The 23,656-nt window shown below is 39.5% G+C and overlaps 2 protein-coding genes and 1 pseudogene across 3 annotated transcripts; 1 reads left to right on the top strand and 2 right to left on the bottom strand.

The window, feature by feature from the left end:
* Positions 1-298: 298 nt before the first annotated feature.
* Positions 299-3,795, bottom strand: LOC103972509 (lysine histidine transporter 1-like). 2 transcript variants are annotated; one of them, XM_018820477.2, is made up of 8 exons: positions 3,607-3,795; positions 2,247-2,392; positions 1,698-2,081; positions 1,223-1,616; positions 1,031-1,136; positions 792-883; positions 601-687; positions 299-519 (listed from the first exon to the last, which is right to left on the bottom strand). In XM_018820477.2, exons 1-8 carry the CDS (start codon positions 3,658-3,660, stop codon positions 421-423), a joined length of 1,362 nt encoding a protein of 453 aa, XP_018676022.2. In that variant the 5' UTR covers positions 3,661-3,795; the 3' UTR covers positions 299-420. The 2 variants fall into 2 exon arrangements, with proteins under 2 accessions (XP_018676022.2, XP_009385141.2); XM_009386866.3 differs by having other exon boundaries at positions 619-687; positions 3,607-3,793.
* Positions 3,796-7,274: 3,479 nt separating this feature from the next.
* Positions 7,275-8,941, top strand: LOC103972508 (uncharacterized; annotated as a pseudogene).
* A 1,048-nt stretch (positions 8,942-9,989) lies between these two features.
* Positions 9,990-17,051, bottom strand: LOC135652078 (putative ABC transporter C family member 15). Its single transcript, XM_065172726.1, has 10 exons — positions 16,481-17,051; positions 14,967-16,393; positions 13,728-13,814; positions 12,817-13,419; positions 12,539-12,703; positions 11,968-12,262; positions 11,372-11,892; positions 11,233-11,296; positions 10,605-10,844; positions 9,990-10,394 (listed from the first exon to the last, which is right to left on the bottom strand). The coding sequence occupies exons 1-10, from the start codon at positions 17,049-17,051 to the stop codon at positions 10,270-10,272; spliced, it is 4,098 nt and encodes a 1,365-aa protein (XP_065028798.1). The 3' UTR covers positions 9,990-10,269.
* Between the last annotated feature and the right edge of the window lie 6,605 nt (positions 17,052-23,656).

Here is a 23,656-nt window from a genome sequence, read left to right as displayed (position 1 = left end):
TTTTATATCATTATGTTTTTAGACTCATTATTGTTATACAACGAAGCCATCAATCCTATTATGGAATGATGGTCGCGACGCCATAATATTTTAAATTTTAGCAATGACTATAAGACAAATACTAGTAATTCAAGGATCAATGGTAGTTGCGGAGCAAGCGTAAATCATAGGAGGATGGATCTTAGATAAAGTTAGATGGAACATAACCCTAAACTAATGTAAGCTTAAGCATGTATCGATGATTTGTAAAGACAATAATCTCTTATTCGAGAAATCAACAGAAGGGACGATCATAATGTTTGACACCATAAGCGATTATTATTTTTTATATAATTTAGCTCAATTTTATATAAACTATTTTTAATGTCATTACACATTTAAACTCATTATAGTCGTGCATCCATTTTTAAAACATACATCCTACGAGTAGAACCGGTAGGTCTTTGCTTGAAGAACGATCTGCCTTAGTCCACCAATGGACGACAAAATCATCAACATGACCCCGAGTAGGATGCAGATCTGCAGAAACAAAGAGATTATGACTTTTTTTTTTTTTTTTCTAAAGGAAGGAAAAGAAAACAAAAAACAAAAATAAAGAACCTTGTGTGAATATTTTACCCAGTTAGTCGTCCAAGATAAGCTGAACCTTCTGGGCTTGTAGATAGCCAGCCACATGATGCAAGGAAGCTGTGAAAATAATTCAGAGCACATGTATATATTTATTGTCAGCTACGAACAATGATTGCCGTAAGACGTAACGCTGCAAATGCCAAAGGGAAGTCGATGCTCACGAAGTACGTGGTTGGGGCGAAAGCGAAACCTCCGAAGAATCCGAGTAGTCCTCCGAAGAAGGGGAATGTTATGGCGACGAACATGGTGAATGCTGCATGCAGGATGGAATTATATATATATATATATATATGAAATACTAGTGTCACCTATATATATATATATATATATATATATATGTTTCTTTGGTACGACGAGGAGGTGAAGATAGATAGAATAATGGTTCGAGACACCACGTTACCGACGTAAACCGTGCGTGCAATCAGACGAAGAGTTAGACCCGGTGGGAAATGAAGTTTCTTGACGAGCACCGTTTCTATCATGTCGAAGACCGGCATGGCGTAGATCTGCGCGCGGATGATCGGAACGACGTCGATACAAACGCGTTTGAGAAAGCGGAAGCGATTCCACATATGGATCGTAAGTTCCTTACCTGGTAGCTCCCGATGACGTGAACCACGACCATCATGTTGGCCACGGCGATCAGCCACCGCGGCTTCTCCAGGGTGATGAGGATGTTGTCGTCGACGCCATTGCCGAAGGCCCAGTAGCCGACCAGGGCAACCGGGATGTAGCAGAGCGCCACGACGATGTACGCGACGATGACGCCCTTCCACATGGGCTTCTTGGACGGCTTCTCGGGGGTGGACGGGATGGTCGCTTGGATCTCCAGCACCACGTTGTGCCCGGCGTACGCGAAGGCCACGTCCCCCAACGCGCTGAAGAAGTTGAGGACGGTTCCCGCCGTGCTCCGAGCTTTGTAGCCGTACTCCACTTTCGCCTGCTTCCCCTTGTCCAACGAGGCTCCCCAGGCAATGGTGGAGTAGCTGGGAAGGAGGAGAAAGGGTCAGCCGAAACAGCAAGCGTGATTATATTGGGAGATCCAAGCATGCCGACGGAGCAAGCACCTGAGGGACATGACGGCTGCGGCCAGGGAGACTCCTGAGATGGAATTGAAGTTGGGGAGCTGAGAGAGGACCAAGTGGACGGAGGCGAAGATCATGATGAAGTAGGTGAGCTTGATGGATTTGCAGTCGGGGCAGACGACGTCGTGGAACTTCTTGAGGGACTTGCCGCCGGTCACCATGTAGACGATGTTGACCCCGACCTCGACGACCAGCTGCTGGGGCACCACGATCCAGAGGCCGAGCTTGTCGCCGAAGGCGTGCTGCCCGAGCTCGTGGTACCGATCGAAGCGCTTGCCGGGAACCATTTCGTGCATCTCCACCATTTGCCAGAGGGTGTACAGAGTGATGATCCACGACAGGATCAGCACCGCGATGCCGGGACCCCTGTTACGGTAGCAAGGCAACAAGTTGCGTCATCTTACTTCTCCTTCCTTATATATACATATATACTGATTGAAGCAAACAGGAGCAAAGCGTTTCTTTCGTTTGCACGGTTGCAATACGTCTCGAGAGCAAAGTTAAATCGGTCACATCTTTGCTGTTTCTTACCATCCAAGTTCAGACATGGCGTAGGGTAAGCTAAGGACGCCAGCTCCAACCATGGCCGTGACATTGTGGAAGGCTGAGTACCACCACTTGGCATTCCTAGACGACGTGATGGGGAGCCAGTCATCGATCGATTTCTCCTTCTCAGTCTGCACAATCCGTCACCGATTAGGCCCAAGTAGAGAAACCAACTGCGGAGACGGATCACAAGAAACATTTCGACTAACAACCAAGAGACAGTGGCCATGCAGAGGAACGAAGACACGTTCTTCGTTAGGTGATATGTCTTGAGAGTCGCAATTCCACACAATCATCTCGAGAAAGAAATAAAAGGAAACCCTTCTTTTGATGCTTACCACATGATATCTTAATGAACAGTTAATGCTTCTGCACAAATGAGGCTTCCTACATGATGTGCTTGCAAGTCTACCTTTTCCGGTGACTGTAATCAGAGCAACGATGTCCTGGACTCTGGCTACACTATGAACAACAAGCTATATCTCAAACTTAAGGATGAGGAGAAGAACAACTCGAATTTCTCGGCCTCCACACGTTTCAGAACTAATTGGTACTCGTGGCCGGAATATGATTTGCAGGGTCATCTGGGACACAATAACCTGTTGAACAACTGATAAAATAATTCACTGCTTTCTAGGCGATTTTGATCATACGACTCTGGATTTGTCCGGATTCAAGGATCACATGAGTTGCACCAAAAAATAGAAATTAATATTTGTGATGCAAGTTTCCTCTGGATAATTTTATGTGTGCAGTCCTCAAGAAACTCGCCATGATGGATCAGAGAGACCATCACCCGAGAGACACTTAACCTTTGTTCTCTATGTCAGTTACCGTTGTGTTCAAACTTTTCTTTTTTTCCTATATTAAAACCCTGCAACTTCTCTACTACTTGAAGAATCATCAAGGCATCTTTCTTATCGAATAGACAAACGAACAGATCATGTCTCATCTAATGACTTTTAAGCTTTAGATGTGATGATAACAGCGACTTTTATTTACCTTTTTATATCACAAGAGTAAGATTGGTCGAACTCATTTACTACTTTGGTTTTAAGCGATTCAAAGTTTGCAAGGAAAAAACTGCTGTTCGAGTCCTGAAAACATGTAACCACTCATGCGTACGTGCATAGTGAAGAGTTGGAAAAATGGAAAGATAATAAGAATTAACGGGAAAACAGAGAAGGAAAAAAAAAAAGAGGTAAGACCATAAACATAGGCTTGTGGCAGTTCATAATTTATGTTCCGTCATACTGAAAGATGAAGAAGCAGGGAGCAAGGATTCATGCTCGATCAAAAGAAGAAGAAAAGAAAGAATCAGGAGAGTGAGATCGATTGTACATGCCTTGTTGCTGCTGCTGTGGTAGGCCTCGGGGGGTGAAGGAGCTTGTGTTCCCATGGTCACCTTGGTGAACTAGACTAGCACCGTAGAGGAAGACAAAAGATTGCAGAGAGTGTGGGAATGGGATGCCTGAGAGTAGAGGCGGAGACTACTTACACTATATAAAAAGAGAAGAGGAGCGGGAGAGAGAGGTTCCGTTGACTTGCCAGAGAAGACCGTCAAATTCTCTTGCCATATATCATAACACCAGCCAATGGCAAGCTCTCTCTTCTTCTGAAAAATTAGACCGATATTGCTACTTAATGCATCAGCTGTATGCAGTTTCACATCGAAGCTATTGGATAAAGATGTGAAAGATGAGAGGGGAAGAGAGGAGTGGCGGAAACAATGTGGACAGATGGTGATAAAATAGGTAGATAGATGTAGACCGGATGATAACATTGGCTGGTATGGTGGACACACGTCGTAGTTTGGATCATTTACTTGAAGGGAAGTCATAAAGATGGTGCATTGTAATGGCAACTGAAACATCCATAGAATCGATGATGATGGGTGATGTATGAATCCCATCATAACATAAGTTTGACTAGAATATTCGTACATATTTTGAAATCAGATCGGTATAATTTAATTTTTTGAACTTTTTAGAAAATATAGAATCCAACATCAGTTCAATCAATTAGTGTCAGATCTAAGATATTTGTTGATAAGATACGAGCATACACACCGATCAAAAAAGATAGTAAGTATTGGAGTCGGGTTTCAAACTGATTTGGGGATTTAGATATATAATTAAATTCAGATAAAACTTTAAAGAGACGCTATTCATTCCTATTTCCATGGAGGGTTTCACCATAGGAAGGGAAGACCGTGGAAAGTGCGGCTAACGGAGAATTAGTCAAAGATGGAGACCGAAGCATGCGCGCACTATTTGCTTGGTTTGACTTTTCTACCGGCAGCCCGCCAACACAAATTATCTTAAGAAGCTTTTTTGACCTCCACTACAGTCAAACCGGGCCGTGACAGCACTCGGCTCCGGCGATAAGCAGGTGGCTGGCCCTGTCATCTTTTTCTTTCTCCAACTTAAAAAGATTATAACATTGTCAGACCTTATCAGATAAAAAGCTACTTCCAACTCCACTTCTATTCAATCTGAGGTCTAAGACTCTCTGGTTATCATAATCCCTTAAATGATTTACTTATATTTTTGAATGAAAAAAAGGACCTATATTATATATATATATTAATAACTAAGTATGTGGGTGCAGATCACTGTACATACATATTCGATTGTGTTATCGTCGAATAATAATTTATAATTTAATTTAATTATATTATGATCGAGAGATATGATTTGATCATGTTATCGTCAAACGATATTTCATGATCAAGTTCGATCATATTATCATCACATGATCTTGATGGTCGGGTTCAATCACACATAGTGGACGGACATTTTATAGTCAAATTTAACTATATCATCATTGAATGATATTTTATGGTTTATATTCAATCGTATTATGGTTGAGGAATAATTCAGATTTGATTACGTTGTCATGTCGAATAATACATCATGGTCAAGTTCGACTATATCATCATCGAACGATATTTTATGCATTGAGTTCGACTACATCGTGATCAAAAGATAGTTTATGGATGAAATCAATCACATTATCGTCGAATGATGCTTCATGATTAGATTCTATCACATCATCATTAATGTTGTTTCACGAGTAAGTTCGATTGCATGCTAGTGGAGTTGTACATGTCTCATGAGCCACATGTGTTAGTTGGTCTTTATCACTTTGGGTTCTATTTAGCTTGCATAAGGCGTCGGTTCAAATTTATTTGTGTGACATGTCATAACTATTTTCATCCTTTGTATGTGTAACCACCATTGGTTCCCTTGGTTATTGTGTTTGATCTGATTTGATTTAGTTTCTAACGATTTATGATCGTTGCTTAATAGTTGATTTTTTTTATAGACTAATCAGAGAGCTCCACATTGATATTCAATAGTGATCTTATTGATCGATCTTCAATAACCAATATATAATTGATACATCATTACCTTAGTTGAATCATGAGACAAAAAAAAGGGACTAGCATCGGAACTCAACTCAGGGTCACTTAACCCCTATATAAGTGAGCATTTTCCGCCCCCCTCTCCCTTGAAAGGTCTAAGTTGTTTCCTTCGTTGTTATCTTCTTGAGTTTGGGTCAATCATCGATTTTCCACCCTTCTCTTAGTTCTTGCCGGCCTCACTTTCTCCACTAAAGAGATCATAGTTATTATGATGGGGGATGCTATCCTCTTTGAAATGATTTCTTCGGATAATGGAGCCCAATAATCTACACTTGACTCTTTTAGTCTCACTCGTATCAATGTTGAAGACAAAAACTATGTTTGGCTTGAGTATTTTACTCTACTCTAGTTTGAACTTATAGCTTGATGATTGACCATAATATTGAATCATAACTACTATACTTATATATGAATGCACCGGAGGCGAGCTTCGATTTCACTCTACCCTTTCTTTGTTAAAGTATTCTAAGTATAGAAAATCTTGCTTGCTTAGATGACACCAAATTTATAGGGTTATCTTGTATTGCTCAAATGACATTATCCAATACTCACCTTATTGTATATATGTTATAATGTATACTTGAAGGGTTCTTATAGCTCGGTGATTGGCTATAATATTGAATCATAACTATTATACTTATATGAATGTACCAAATGTGAGCTTCGATTTCTATTCTACCATTTCTTTGTTAAAGTCTTCTAGGTATAGAAAATCTTGCTTGCTTAGATGGCATCAAATTTATAGTGCTATCTTGTATTGCTCAAATGACATTACCTGACGCTCACCTTATTGCATGCATGCTATAATGTATACTTCAAGGGTTTTTATAGCTTGGCAATTGATCGTAATATTGAATCATAACTACTATACTTATATGAATGTACTGTAAGCCAGCTTCTGTTTCCACCCTACCCTTTCTTTGTTGAAGTCTTCTAGGTATAGAAAATCTTACTTGCTTAGATGGCACTAAATTTATAGTATTATCTTATATTGCTCAAATGACATTACGTGCATGTTATAACATATACTTCAAGGGTTCTTATAGCTTAGTGATTAGTCGTAATATTGAATTAAGAGTTCTTATAGCTTAGTGATTAGTCGTAATATTGAATTATAACTACTATACTTATATGAATGCACCGGAGGCAAGTTTCGATTTTCACTCTACCCTTTCTTTGTTAAAGTCTTCTAGGTATAGAAAATCTTGTTTACTTAGATGACACTAAATTTATAGTGTTATCTTGTATTGCTCAAATGATATTACCTAACGCTCACGTTATTACACGCATGTTATAATGTATACTTCAAGGGTTCAACTTACTTTCATTTAGCTTGAATCAAAGTGGTTATAAAGTTTGAGTAGTGTCGAGCTCCAGCAAGGGTCAGAAGGAAAAAAATTTTTCTTATATTTTTAGGATAAAAGGGTGACCTTCTAGTTTTACCAATTCTACGTGAAAGTTTGCTAATACCTCATATATGGTTGATAATATAAAAAGAATAAACAAGTTCTATTTTTGAATTTTGATTGCAATCTTAATCCCATGTATAGTAAATGTCAATCTTATCGAGGCTCATATTTATTTTTGAACTCTGATTTTTTTATATATTTTTAATTTATTTTTTTACATAGATAGATTTCGTTGGAAGGCTCCTTCTGGGAGGGTTGCTTGTTCAAAGGAAGCTGCAACACCATAGTGCTATCATTGGAGTGAAGGGTTGCTTGTTCAAAGGAAGCTGCAACACCATAGTGCTGTCATTGGAGTGAAAGGAAGGCCCTCCGTACTCGAACAGCACTAGTGATCTCACCGAGTCTTTCATGATCACGCACTACTGGCTTGGTGGTATCATATCATCAATTCTTTTTTTTGTTTTTTTTTGTTTTACACAAAGAAACATGTATCGAACTTTTCCTATTGCTGCTATTCATTATTTTTTCCTCTTTGGGTCGATCGTGGTAGAGCTTTTCTCCTCCTTTCTGCCATCCATTTCCCCACAATGATCCATCTTCCAAGAGTCTCGAAAGAATTCTTGGCGTGCAGCCCAGCTTCCTTCCCTTCCCTTTGCTTTGCTTTCTCTATGTCGCCTTTCACCATTTTTAGGGTGCACCAAATTTGGGCTGGATTCATCGTAGCAGTATATAATGGGGTTATCGGTGGAGTCAGATGGCAGGGGCAAAAGCCTTGGCTTGTCTGCATTTGCGCTGCCTCTCTGACCTTCTCCGCAGCGTGCTGTAGCTCCGATGGCTTCTTCCACGTTCAGCAGATGGTTGAGGCCAGAGGTAATAACGCTGCCGAGCCCTTCTCCGGCAACCAAGTGTTGCCGAAGACCTGTTTGTGGTTTTGCCCATGTTGTAAAATTGACAACTTCTTACCGTTGGATGCATGAGATTAACTTTCGGTAAGATAAGATGTCAGACCTGTTTGTTGCATTGGGCTGTGCAGGTGTACCCACTCTTTGCGGCAGTTGGTGTTGCTGTTGGTATCTGTGGCGTGCGACTGGTGCGAAACATCTCCACCAACCCCCAAGTTAGGTACGCATCCGTTTCCATTGATCTTTTTGAGCTTCTTGAAGTGGGGAATGCTTTGCTCTTGAGGTACAAGGGTAAATCTATATAATTAGGTATCTTTTGTTATCTGTGTCACAATATCTCTTTTGAAGACCTAATCATAATTTTATACATTTTCAGCTAATTGACACTGTTTATTATATCAGCAGTTTCACTTTATTCCATGCTTGGGTGTTCTTCTCTTTTCCAATCCGTGCTTCATTCTTTAGTTGGTTCTCAGCTTTTCAGATTCTGGATGAACATTTGCCTTTTGTTTTACGAATGGTGGGAGAATAAATCATATGCAGTAACGGAGCTTTTTGGTTGCACTTTCCAAGTCATTACCAGGCTTAATAGTAAAAAAAATAAAAGAATAGCATTGTTAACCATGGTGCCTCTGTCAACAGGGTTAACAAACAAAACAAAGCTGCAGGTGTGTCGAGAATTTTGGTGAGGGGGAGAAGTATGCAGAACATAGCCTGCGAAAATTTGTCAGGAACAAAGCCCCTGAAATCATGCCTGCTGTGAACAAGTTCTTTTCAGATCCAAAATGAAGGGTTATGCTGGATTGATCTCCATTTTTTGTACAACTCTGTATCACTCTATGTTGTTTCCAAGAATTGTTTATGTTGTTATGGTAAATATACCGACAAATGGAGTTATCTTTTGTCCCTACATCTATTTGATGAAGTTCTATTCTTGTAGTATCTTTAGCTTTCACTTAGTATCTCAATTTCTCTGTGGATAACGTAAAATGTTTGGGTTGGTAGATTTAGTTTATTCTCATTTAAGATATATGCCTGGTGGGTTTTTACTAATCAATTATTCATTTATTTAATCGTTGCCGAAAGGAATAATATATTCATGATTCTCCTAGTTGGCCTGTGTGACAAAGTGGCCATCATTCATTGCTTTACAAAGTTTTCATTAGGTAAACCCATCATGCATAGCTTGGATAGTTATTGAAGTTGCATCTATTCAATCATTTGTGTGGTTAACTTACATTGACCAAAATAGTTATAATACTCCATGGATTTCATTATTCCTGTCAATATCACTTAACAACTAACTCACATGCAAACATCACATCATACATGTTTACAAAATATTTGCATCAAGACCAAATTTCTCTTTTTTGCTTATCTGTACTTGTCAACTCATTTCTGGAAGTAGTTCCATCATAGAAAATATTGATGAATGAGAAACATTTAATTTTAACATAATGGCATCGGGATAACTACAACTAACCATAATGACTAGAATTAGATCAAAAGGTTCAAATCCTCCATGCCTTCTCAATTGTAGGACATATCTAAGAAACAACAAACAAAGAAGCAACTAACCATATGAACTTAAGAAAACCTCCCATTAATCAATTTGACATGAACTTGCAATCACAAAATTTGTTCTATATCATGGATTTGTTCATTACCACTTCAATATTCTTTCCAGGACTTGAATATCCAAATGCTTAAACATGATTTCAGCTATTAAATTGACTATTTTATGAAAAGAAACTCTGATGATCATCTCAGCAATTGAAAGAATAAATGTGATCTTTTTCATTGTAGTATAAGTGTGAAAATGACCCTCGGTGCCATGGTAAAATTGCTTTTCTGCGACCTGGGTAAGCAAAATTTTTGTCATGGATATAATTACCTTTCTTGCAGGGGTGAGACCAGGTTGATTGACCTCCCTCAGACCTCAAAATTAGCAGAAACTTCATGCACTGAACTGCCTTTTTGTTAGGATCGAGGTACAATCAGTAGCAGAAACATACTTGATAGCATTAATTCTAGATTTATGATTTCTCGGAGTATAATCCTGTACACTTCATAGCCCTTTCGTTGTTTCTTTCTTTCTTCCTTTTCTCCTCTCTTTCTATACATGTTGGTTCATGTATCTTGTGGCAGTATCGCTGTTGCTGACTCTTCTCTGGCCACACAAATCCTCATGTGGATTAGATGATTGCATTTCCCGAATGAATAGAGAAAAATTTCATGTTCATGTACTAATCCATGATCCACCTTTGTGGTTACTCTAATTCAAGTTCTGCATGATGGTTCTTGGACCTCCCCAGGAAATTCATCACCAATCTTGAGAATGCTGATGATTCATCTTTTAGAAGATCTTGAGGAGAACTAAACTCCAAAATTTTCCCTGCACCAACCACAGCAAAAGAGAAAAGAGATGATAAGTTCTTTTGTTTCATGCCATAGAATTAAAAAATCCTATGTAGGTAGAGCTATACAACAAATATATCTAATGGGAATCTCAGATGTTTTATACTTCTTAGAAATCCAAATTTAAAAATTATTTTGAGGGGAGTGAATTCCCTTTTTTCAGTATTACTCGAGTTCTATTGTATACCTTCATCGAGCACCAGAACCAGATCACTGTCAATGACAGTGGGTATTCGATGTGCCACTGTAATGGTAGTGCAGTTACTGGTTTCTTCTCTTATGGTCTTCTGAATAAAATTATCGGTTGCGGTGTCTACTGAAGCTGTGGCCTCATCCAAAACTAGAATCCTCCTCCTTTTCAGCAGTACTCTTGCCAGGCAAACCAGCTGCCTCTGCCCAACACTCCAATTCTCTCCATCTTCTGCAACTGCATGATAATCCTTGATCTCATATTAAAGACAAACATCAAAAACAGAGGGAACTAAACTATAAGCTAGTTTTCTCAATGGAGTGTGAATGTATGCTGTGCAGCAGTAGGTTTGTAGTACATGCATGGTTGCTAGAAGATACTAAAAAAACTGTGTTAGCAGAATGCCACAAAGTTTAACAGTTGCGTTTATTTAAGTTTACCATAGATGTAATCCTAACACACTGTGATAACATTGTATGAAGTATCCCAGTAATGATTTCTTCTTACAATGTTTTTGTAACTCCCCATATTGTTAACTTATTCCCCTTTGAGGGAAAAAGTGACACATTTTATGTGCTAGTTGTGTGAAACTTGTATGCAATTGCTTGTCAAGACATTAGATTACCTGGTGCATCAAGCAGTCTCTGATCTTGTTTTACTATCTCTCCAAGTCGACATTTATAGAGTGCCTGATATGATATGAGTTAGATGACTTATAGCTTCATAAAGTACCAAATAAATATGAGCCATACTTTGTTCTTTACCTCCCAGATTTCGGAGTCTGGATGCTGCTGCAGAGGATCCAAGTTTGTCCTCACAGTTCCCTGAAAAAGTGTTGGTTCTTGTGGAATTATGCTCAACCTAGATCTCAAATCATGGAGACCAATTTGGCTAATATCTATGCCATCAATCACAATCCTTCCTGATGATGGTTCTACTACTCTGAAAAGAGCTTGGATGAGCGTCGACTTTCCACTTCCTGTCCTGCCTACAACTCCAATTTTCTTTCCCCCAGGGAAAGTGCAATTGATACCTTTTAGGACCATAGGAAGATTAGGGCTGTAACGAACCTTGAGATCATCAAGTTCAATGGTTCCAGATGTGGGCCAGCCTTGTTGTGCTCTGAAGTGCTCAATTACCAAAGGAGCCTCACTAGGTATGACTGAGAATTGCAGAATTCTCTCGACAGAGATCATCTTGTTCTCTACATTGCAGAGGTTCCATATAACCCAAGCTTGTAGTACATTTAGGTTCAAACCATATGTTGCAGCAAGTCCTGCAAGGCCTGAAATGAAATCAAGTTAATTATTTCGTCTGTGGTCATACCCCAATATATCTAGTGTTGTCAAGGTTGACTTACTTGGATCAATATCATTTCTGGGCATGGAGACCAAGATGGTTAACATTGCAAAGAATACAAGGTTGAATAGAAAGTTGATTCGAACTGATAGCCATTCCATAGTTGCATAGTTGTGAAAGGTAATTCGAGAATAATCATCAATCAATGTGAGGTTCCTTTTAGAAAAGCGCTCTTCCTGATTGAAACATCGAATGGTAGCAGCTCCAGCAAGTGATTCAGAAAAATGGTGGAGGATAGGAGCTTTTTGAATTCCAACCATTCTAGCTAATTCTCTAGCAGCACTGATGTAGTAATTCTGCAGAAAGATAATCACTCCATTAGGCATTGGACTATTAAAAGCTATTACATTTAGTGATTGCTCTATGCTTTACAGTCACAGAATACATGATTGATGAAATTTTGATGTCTAGGTTTAGCAGCCATTGACCAAATTGTGAAAAAAACATCATCCAAAATGTTCCCTTCACTACTTTTTTCCTACAGTTTCTGCTAAGTCCTCCAAAAGATGGTAACAGATAGTTCCTTGTATATGTTATTGCTACACATTCTGCAAGAGCCTAATTTAGCTTACCTGATACCAGATGGAGATTGCAAATACGATAATGAAGAGAATGAGTACTGGCCAGGCCACTTGAGTCATGAGCATGATGATGCAAAGAAGCTGAACAAGTGCAAATATCAACCCAGCCAGTCTGTATGGAATATCTGTGTCAACAGTGCTTTGGTCTGTTGAGGACTGAAGAAGGTAAATTGTTAAATTTACAGTTTGAAATTTCTGCAAGTTAATGTAACTGTTTGTTTAGATGAAACTTAGTATAGTAAGTTAGTAATTATCAGAAAGGAACTGACCCTGTTAAGAATGCGACTGGAAGGTGTTGAGTCAAAAAATGACATGGGTGCTCTTAAAATGCTTGTTATCATTTCAAGAAATAGCTGCTGAGCTGTTTCAATTGCAATGGTTGCAAGCAGAACTGCCCTTCCTAAGATAAACATTGAGCTGCCGGCAGACAGTAGAACAAAAATTCCAATTAGTTGTTGTCTACTAACTTGAGCCTCCTTTTGGGTTGCCCAAGCAACCCAGTAGTTGCTGCCCATCTGGAAACCCTGGAAGAGAATTTGACATAATAGTAGTACCGGCACAAAAGCTCCTTTATATGCTGAAGTCATAAAGGTGTGATAAACATGCCATTTCACTCTTCCAAATTCCCTTTCTTCTTCACATGATCTCTCTGCAAGCTCGGAGATTCCACTATTCTCAAAATATTTTGCTTCTCTAAGATCCTTTTGCTTCATCCTATATCTGGTGCTCATCAATAGACCATGTTCTTTTGATGGACTGACTTGACTTAATGACTGATTATGTGCAGCTATTTGCTGTACAAGGTCCCCATTAGTGTCCTTCAGCAGATCTTCATACTTACCAGACTGGACCACCTTTCCATCTCTCAATACCTGAAAAATGTTTGTAAAAGACTAAGTGTTTGAGGAAAATCTAGTCAGTATTTTCAGGTAGGACATTGTTCGAACTCTTTTGTCCTGCTGCAGATTTTACTCTACACATTTTCGTTAAAAATAAGATCCTCATGGATCATAATTAGTTATTCAAGTGAGTTCTACTTAATCATGAAAATGGAATACTATATTAGTGCTACTACAACCACATTCACACTATTATTTACCCCAGATGCAAAAGTCATACACTGGCTTGTGATTAGCCAACCAAATAGTTTGCTCGATGTTATGAAAAAATTGAAGTTTACCAGAATTAGATCTGCTGCATCTATGAATTCCAGTTGATGCGTGACATAAATGACGGTCTTACTGGACAATAGCCCCATTAAACATTCCTGCACACAAATCCTGGCCTTCATCAGATGCACCATCTTTGGAAAGTTCTGAATGAACTTGGATAGTTCTTCCATTAAATATAAACTAACATATCAAGAAAACAAAAAAAGCAAGAGGCAAAAGTAATTTTTTGTTTATGATTTGAAGAAACTGGATATTCTTTGAAATTCTATCTTACAAGGATCATCACTGAATCATCTTTTCCTTAGCTTTCCCTTCTACAGGTCCTTTCATTATGCAGACCTTGCTGCAGAAATATAAATGCAATAACTGGAAGTAAAAGACATATATTCAATATCAGAATGGATAAAAGTGGAAGGGTTAAGTATATCAACCAGAAATTTTCTTGTATCTGCTAAATTGTTCATATCAAATATTTTTTAGGGAATTTATTATAAAATTATGACATGTTGTAATTTAGGCTGTCAGGTAAAATTGTCAATAACAAACGGTTATCATGCATAAATCAATGGGGAACCTCTACTCCTTTTGCTCCAAAATACAAAAATTAAGACGAGCAAAATCATAGTTGAGTTCCTCAAATATACTGCTCCTGTTCTTTAGTTTGATATGTAGGTGATCATCAAAATTTTGGGCAATATTTTGGTATTAGTAGGTGTGAAGAAATGAATATACTTGGGGTTAAGAATTATTGCACAATGTATTTAAGTACTAAGTAACTCTCAGAAGAAGTCATGGGAAAAGAAGCAATTGTATATATGAGTTATATCAAAATGCAGGGATATCTATCATGGAAATCTTCTACTTAGCTTGTAACCTAACAGCAAAATGGTTAGTCAGTTTAGCTCAGATCTAGAAACCTAGATAGTGCTGTAGATTAATTATTAACATAGAGATTCACATCATAAATAAAAATTGAAAGCTTGAAATTGGACATTAGACCAACATAAACTACATAAACAAGAATTTTAGTTCTTGCAAAATCCTTGCAATGTATGGACCAAATGGTGACAATAATAAATATATTCTGATATCTTGTTATCTCTGTTACATTTGAACTGTGGGCACTGATTCAGATTGTGTAATCACTATCATGTGAGTATGCAGGACTAAACTATATGACCAGTTTTCCAAATTATCTACCATGGTGCAGTCAGAAGATGTCCAAACAAATATGGAGATACTCATACCTTAAAGAGGTGCGTGCCAGTGTGTGCATCGACAGCACTGAAGGGATCATCCAACAAATAGATATCTGCATTGCTATAGATTGCTCTTGCCAGTTGAATCCTCTGCTTCTGCCCTCCACTCAAATTAATACCCCTCTCTCCCACCACAGTTGAGTCCCCATCAGCCCAGTTTCCAATATCTCTATCCAAAGCACAAGCTTCCAACACTTGCTGGTACCATCTCCTATCCATCTCCTTCCCAAATAACACATTATCTTGAATTGTTCCAGTCTGGATCCAAGCACTTTGTGGAACATATGCTCTTGACCCAAAGACACTAATTCTTCTGCCTTTAGTTCTCGAAATTTCTCCCATGATACTACACAAGAAACTTGATTTACCTGATCCGACAGTCCCACACACTGCTATCTTTTCTCCTCTCATGATCTGAATCCTCTTATTAATCTTGAGTGTGGGTTTCTTCGATTTAGAATCAGCATCCCAGTTGTATTTGCCAGGCTCAATCTCTACAGCAATGCCTGAGGTTTTCATTTTGTAGCTTGGCCTCAACTGCTTCTGTTCCTCTTCTTTTATGAAGTCCTGGATTCTGTCAATCGATACTTTTGTTTGTGTGATCATGGTGACAAGCTCAGGAAGATTATAAATTGGCTCTTGTAGGATTCTGAACGTCGCTAGAGCTGAGAGGACTGTGCCAGCAGTCAGGGGTGTATTCACCAAAATGCAGACACCGAAGGCAATGACCAAAACCAAAGTTGGAGATGCCCAGAACAGGAAGGCAATAGCAGAGCATGTGTAGAGATATCTCCTGAGCCAACTCCTCTCCACATCTCTAAGTTGGAGGAGCTTGTTCAAGTAAGCGGTTTCCCAGGAATGCAGTTTCAATATCCTCATGCATTTTAATGTCTCTGCTGTCGCTTTGATCCTCGAGTCTTTTGCTTCCATGATCTTAGAGTGGAGCCTCTCCTGTAGATTTGCCAGTGGTGTGTTACTCACCATCACTAGGATTGTCACAGCTAGTGCCGAGAATGAGGCTGCTGCACCAAGATTTCTGTAAAGAATAAGTAGAGCCAAAGAGACCTGGACGGGGAGCAACCAAATACCGTGTATATACCAGAAGAAGTCACCGATCCTTTCTACATCTACATCGAGGAAATTTATTATCTTTCCCATGCTCCTGCCGGAGTGCTTCATCAGAAGAGACTTGTTATAAATGGCTACCATAAGGGCTGCTCGAACCCGTACGCCGATTTGGCGTGTACCGAAGTACCAGTGCCGTTGAGTTAGTGATTCCACTGTCTTTGCAAAAAAGAATAGACAAGCCAGTATGTACCCATAGTAGTGTCCATGTCTGGAATCTTCCCCAGAGATAAATTCCACAAAGTTGGTGATCAGGAATGGACCGATGTAGGAAGAAAATGTGTTGAGGCCTGTATGATTGTCTAAACACAGTCAGATCATTTACTCTGAATTGGCACAAATAGAATATTAGTGCAAAGCATGTAAAGTTATTGTACCAGCAAAGACTGCATTCACAGCCAAAGGCCTCCAAACAGCATGAATGATTGCTTTCAAAAGTGAAGCTGATTCGGTTTTCTGGTCACGAAGTGATTCCTGCAAAAAGGAAAAGGAACTTTCTGCAGTCTCAGATGGAGGAACTCCGGGTATATGTGAAAGCTCGAGCCTTTCAGCTCGACCCTTCTCAAAGACTGGATTCATCCATCGAAATGTGAGGCGGCTCCAGAAGCCAGCTCTGGAGAAGTTATCTCTACCAGCACAATCTTCGTCATTCAATAGTAGATACTGTTTCAGGTCCAGATTTGTCTTTGAGGAACACATGAAAAGAGCAGTGAAGCAGAGGAAAACAGATATGGGGAAGGAAGTGAACTCCACAATGCTTGCAGCTGGAATAGTATTACGCAATGATGTTTTGTTCCAAAGGCTGATGAGGTAGACCGAGATGGAGATGAGATCGAGTAAGCTAGAGAAGACCCACCAGGAAACGAGCACTAGAGGCCAACCGCAGCTTGCTCCTGCTCTTTTTCGCTTGCAGTAAGTTGCATAGAGAGTTACCAGAAGCCATGACATTGTTAAGAGAACATATCCCAAAGAAATCCTCTCCAGTTTCCAAACTCCATGGATGCAAAAACCCAGGTAAAGAATGGAGATTTAGATGTTACAGGCAACTGTAATCTCAGCCATGATCTTTGTCTTTTTGTGCACCAACACTTGCCCAATCTCTCCAGCTACCATGGAGGACCTCCTTAATTCTACAGAGTCTAGGAGAATCCAACAGAACAGCAGTGAGAAAGTGACTATGTGAAGGTATTCTATGAGCATCATCTCCTTGAAGAATTGACGGTGACAGAGAAGTAACAAAGGAGTAAGAAGACAAACTTCAAAGCTTCATCGTTCAACAAGGAAATCAATATCGGGCAGTAGCAGAAATTGTTTATTGGCGAAGCTGACACAAGTAGATTGAAGAAGATGAAAAGAGGAGAAGTGTTGAGGAACCACCAAGGTGATTAGGTGGTTTGAATCTTTTGAGTAGCTCTATTCTAGTAGTTCTATCAGAAGGAGAGCACGTGGCTCTGCGGACAACAGTTGGGGGCTGCTCTTGCTCTCTACATGAGCGGGTTGGTTTATTTATACTGCTGAGTCATGGCCTCTCTGTCCACACCATCCACCGCCTTGAGACGAATCACCGGATCGCATCCATAATGCACCCCCCGGGGCTCAAAGTCCAGGCATCTTTGGGGAGTAAAAGCTGCCAACAATGTTGTGTAAGATGTCATCATCTATGTGTTCATGGGTGGGACATGCAAGTCTTAATCCAAAGAAAAGAAAAGCAAGCAAAGAGAAGGCTGGAAACATTCAAATTCCAATTTCCTGAAAGACAACGGAGAAGAGAAGGTAAAAAGAACAAGAGCTGGATGTGCCCGCTGCTGGAACTCCTCCTGGTAGCGGTCAGAATAGAGGAGTTTTTGACAGGTCCCATATGAACTATGAAGGAAGTTCCAAATTCCTGTGTGATGGGGATTATAAATGGAAATCAAATCTTGGTCGTATGGAACAGGTGAAAGTGAGTGCCCGGAGTCGATGAGTTCACCATCATGGATTGATTGCATGCTTTTGAGATGAATTACCGATCCTAGTACTTGGACGTGCCGCTTTGGGACGATCTCCTGGTTCAACTTTTGCGTATGGATGAAACCATAAACCGAGATGCCTCGGCACTTGTGCATAAGATTCCACAAAGTTACATTAATCGAGTCACAGCAGCGTATCTCTTCTATCTCGAGTTACTGGATCTGTTTTCAACTCAGCACTCTGAACCCGATTTGAGTTGTAGTTGTATTAGAAATTCTGAGCCACCCATGGTTTGTTTCTCTTCGCCCAGCTCAACTAATGAGCAGAAAGTGAGTGATGAACGATGACACACTGAATGCTTTCTTTTTCCGAGAGGAAACGGACAAATTGCACCCGTCAGTGGGTTTGGTTTGAGAACAAGATTCTTGAGCTCGTTACAGGACAAGACAGCAGGCGATGGTGTCAGAAATTATTTTGCGAGGTTGTGTGGATAAGCGTACACGAACTCGTACTTACTTTGTTTGAAACGAGCATATTAAACTAAATCTACTACCTCACTTTGTTTGAAGTCGTTTACCGCTTCGGCCATTAAACCTTCCGAAGTTGTGTACGTACGTATATCCGTGAATCCTCCCGCAAGGTGGACACTATTTGACGGAGACAATTCTGCTGGAGATGTACATGCCGCACTAAATGCACTGCTGAGATCATTAACGCGACACACACTTTTAACTCCTTTAATCTTCATCGAGTAGATTAATCTTATCAGCTCGTTAAGGATCAAAGACTAAAGGCGGATAAGTGCAGGCCAAGTCTGCTGCTGGTGATGTCAGACCAGCACCCTAATTGCACATTCGCAGGTTGTTGCTGGAAGAACTGTGCATGCATATGCGAGAGGACGCCACAGGACAATGATTCACATGGTTTGACGTGCTTTGGCTTCACCTCATCGCTGATTAGACTGCACTACCTACTTACGCCTATATCTCCATCGAACTCAACCTCGTTTTTTATGTGCATTTCGAACACCCACTAACAGGTTGGTCTACAGAGCCAGCTAATTGGCCTTAGCATACGAGATAGATTATGACCACTATTCCCTCACGAAATGGTCCAATGTCTGCCTGCGAGCAACTCAGATATATAATATTGGCTGTAAGAAAAACGATGAGGGGGAGAGAAAAGATTACGTACCTTGGCAGTGGGAACAGTGTTGGAGCTGCCCAATCACTGCAGTGCAAGTGGAGGGAGGAAGGCACGTGCATGCCTCGGACGTACACACGCCGGCCTGACGCTCTCCGTCGGCGTGGGTATGCCTGGCTGCCTGCGCTGGCGGGCTCGAACGTCCACCTGCCCACCCTGCACGCATACAGCCTGCCCGCCCGCAGCGCTGCACATCCTGCATGGCCCAGCGCACGTCAGGAGAGGCGCATGCACGAGCAGCATCTGCCACACTTTGGTGACCACCAGCTGTGTAAGCGCTTCGAGCAACGAAATCCAGCTTGTCAGACGTGATTGCAGCGCAGCGCAGCTTATTGTTATATTCATCTAAGTTTGTCATCGCATCAATGGCTTTTTATCCTGAGGACAGACAGGCTACGGTCTATACATGTTGGAAGATTAAAAATACTATATATATATGTATTTTTATATATTCCTCTCAGATTTGAGTTTTTCTAAGATAATATCCTTCGAGGATTGCAGATACACTGGAAAGTTAGTGACCTAAGGAAGTCTGCGATTCACATAATCTATTTGGGTGTTTGTACAAAAGAAAGAGTTTGCAATAGTCTGCATCATGGTGAGCCATCATAATATGTGTATTTGAGCAGTGTGTTTTTTCAGTCGTAGTCCTAGGGAAAACAAAAAGAAAGAAAGGACCAAAAAAGTAAGGCTGATCACTTGGAAAGTCGAAAGAAAAGATGATTAGTTCATCAGCTGATCCAACTCGGAGCATGGCGTGTGATGCTTAAGACGTCATTTTTCTCGGTGTCTGATAACTCAGGCAATACGTACATCCATGCATCCATGAAAAAGATGGTGGCACGTATATCAAAAACCATGTTCGAGAATTAGACCAAGTGACCAACCATTATTTCATTCTTTTATTTCGACGAGGTCAATGCATGACATATTTTGTACTGGAATGAAGATATAAGCAGTCCACTTCAATTAATGGGAGATGAACACACGGTGTCGACATGATATCCCTCCCGCAGTACACACAGTGTTGCTTGGTGGGCTGTCCCTCGCTCTGAGGCCACACACTTTCCCACCACACTACCTTGTTGCTCGTCGGAGTTGGCGAAAGAGACCAAGGCCCCAGCTCTCGTTCTCACTTTGAAAGTTGCATCTACCGAATTCCTATCGTGGGAATGTTATCATGAGCAAACTAGCATTAAGCTTTCAGACTTGGTGACCGTGGGTGGTGGTGCATCTCGAAGTCGAAGCCATGCCAGCTTGCTTATCTAACGAAGAAGATTTGGGGATGGAGGATAAGAAAATGATAAAAATAGAGTATTAAAATAATATTAAACAAAGGGTAAGATTAGGAACACTTATAAAATTTGAAGTACACACTTTCACTTCATAAATTATGATCTTATTTTATAGGATCTAATGTTAATTATCCCATCCTAACATATTATCTATGATTAAGATGATTAAAGGAACTATCTCAAGACTATAACTTTTTAGATCATGTGTCATTTAGGTAAAACTACGTAGAATATGATTAGAACTACCGAAAACATGATAACTACCTATGAATCAATTCTCAATACTCTCTCTTGATTTATAGTCACATACACCGATTTGAGATATTAAATAAACATGATTATATTAAATAAACATGATTCCAAAATGACAGTAACTTGATGAGAATATTTAAAACTTGTTTATATGTTCTACAATCCTTGGTTATTATTGCTTCACTTACTATAATATTCTAGATGAAATGATAGTATATCTCTATATGCTTCGTTTTTCCATGAAATTTCTTCATTTTTATAAGTGTGGCTTTGTTGTCACAAATTATTTTAATTATTTCTTTTTGTTCCTGATGAAGTTCTCAAAGAAGTCTTCTTAGCCATATTGCTTGATAAGTTATTGATATTGTAGTTACATATTATGCTTCTGATGTCGATAACACAATTGTTGTTTGTTAAGATATAGCTCTTGATTCGAGGTTAAAAATATTAACTGAAGTACTCATTCTATCATCCAAAGCTCTTGCCTAATCACTATAAGTGATAATTCATTCAACTCATGATTATAGATGCATTAGGCCACTACGCCATAGTCCTCAAACAGTATAGAGGGATCTCATACATTGGACTTGTCTGCCCTCAATTATCATGTATCTATAGTCCTTCATACATCTAATATCCCAAATACTATATATTGGGCATGGTGCTATCAGGCCCATCCAAAATCTACTCGTGTCTCCCTCTAATCGGATTCTTCTTGAGAACTCATTCTCTCTCAACCCGAACGACCCTTTTTAGGGATTTTCCTAAGCGAGAACACATGTGACATTCTTTTCATGGCACCAGTGGAGGATCCTCTATTAATACACAATTGTCCTCATAAGGTTAGCTATCTTTCTTGATGACCAATTGTGCTAGATTTGAAACTTCCAAACCTATAAGTATGGTATTAAAGAGTGGAGTACTCATACACGGCATCCTTGGTATCTTAAGTCTAAGGATCAGGTACACAACTGAGACTACGGAACCATTGTTTGATGATGATGTATTATTAACTATCTAACATTCCATAAGTAAATCATTTAGTGAACTTATTCTCCAATGAACACTTGCACTATATCCACAGTATCCTCACACAAGCAACGAGACCAGCTACATTCATCATATGGACAAGTATATAATACATCAGTCTCTCTGGTTATCTCGATGTTCCTTTCAAGTAACCTATGACCGAGAATAATTATAGTTATTATTTATAGGCGAATTGATCTTATTATCATGATTTTATCATGATCCAATTCCCATTGTACAAATATATGTACATATATTAGTTAGGCGATATAAAATAAAAAAATATAATAATAATAATAATAATAATAATAACTAAAAAGACTATGTATCGTGTCACACGTGTCATCACTCATGTGATTAGCCTACAGGGCACCTGTTACTAGTAAGATCCCCATCAAATTATCTTGCTTAATGGATGCTAGATTCTTATCCAATAACCACTCTAAGCCCTACCGAGTCTCACCCAATTGATCCAATAAAATAAGGACTTATTGGATATCTCATATCCAATCATCTATAGGTCGTATTGTGTATCATATATGTGTGACCCTTTAGGCCCAATATCGAGCTAGCCTGAGTTGCAGCTATCAAAACTCCTGATTCAGTGAATTATTATCCTCATAATAATTCACTCAACATATCGACTATGGATGTACTAGACCACTATGTTATAGTCCTCAAATGGTACAGAGGGATATAATCCATTGGACCTATCTACTCTCAATTACCGTGTATATAAAGTTCATCATTCATCTATTATTCTAGAGACCATATACCGAGTCTGGTATTGTCAAGCCTATATGAAATTTATCCGAGTCTTATTCTCATCGGATTCTCCTAGAGAACTTTTCTCTCAATCCAAGTCTTACACTTATTGGATTCATCATAATCCGATCGACCCTGGCTAGGGATTTGTTTGAGAGTACTTAGGGTATTCATCTCATGATACCGATAGTGGATGTTTCTCTATTAACACCCAATAGCATTTGTAAGGTTGACTACTACTACTCTTAATGATCGATTGTGTTAGATATGAAACTTTCAGACATATGAGTCTAGTATTAAAGAATGAAGTACTCAAATAAGGCATCCTTGGTGTCTCAAGTCTAATGACCAGATACATAATTAGGACCATAAAATCATTGTCTGACAATAAGTTTGGATTGAATGATTATAATTGAAATAGATCATTATAAGGCAAGTTCGCTGAGTAAAGTTTACCCTTAAAATTTTATTAAATGCGATCTTATTTCCTCTGACAGTAGGTCGTCTATATCTTTAGATGATTTGTTGACCCGATAAGTTTGTTGACTAAAAAGTACCTATTGTCTTCGATTGGCAAGTTGAGAGAAAGGGTTAAGAGTTACGGAGAGTTCAGCAAAAGCGATCTCAAGGTGATAGGTGAGCATCCGAGGTAGCTCCTAAGTCGAACTGAGGTATGCTCTAACCTCCTCAAGATTCTAGGGTTAAGCCGAGATAAGCCTTGTCTCCTCATGGACCTTGCATAAAAGGTCAATGCTAGGGGATGATTTCTCGACATAACCCTTTGGGTCTTCGTGACGAGGTGATATGGATAATATTGGTACCCTCTAGCTCCCTTCATCACATGAACTAAAAGATAATAAAGATATAAAAAATCAACGATAATTAATGATAGCATGCCCTAGCCTTATTTCTCGACATGACCCTTTGAGTCTTCGTGACGAGGTGATATGGATAATATTGGTACCTTCTAGCTCCCTTCATCACATGAACTAAAAGATAATAAAGATATAAAAATCAATGATAATTAATGATAGCATGCCCTAGCCTCCCTAACCACCT

Source organism: Musa acuminata, chromosome BXJ3-11, assembly GCF_036884655.1.
Source record: "Musa acuminata AAA Group cultivar baxijiao chromosome BXJ3-11, Cavendish_Baxijiao_AAA, whole genome shotgun sequence".
Lineage (NCBI taxonomy): Eukaryota > Viridiplantae > Streptophyta > Magnoliopsida > Zingiberales > Musaceae > Musa > Musa acuminata.
Note: the sequence above shows the minus strand (reverse complement) of the source record. Positions and strands in the feature narration are given on the sequence as shown.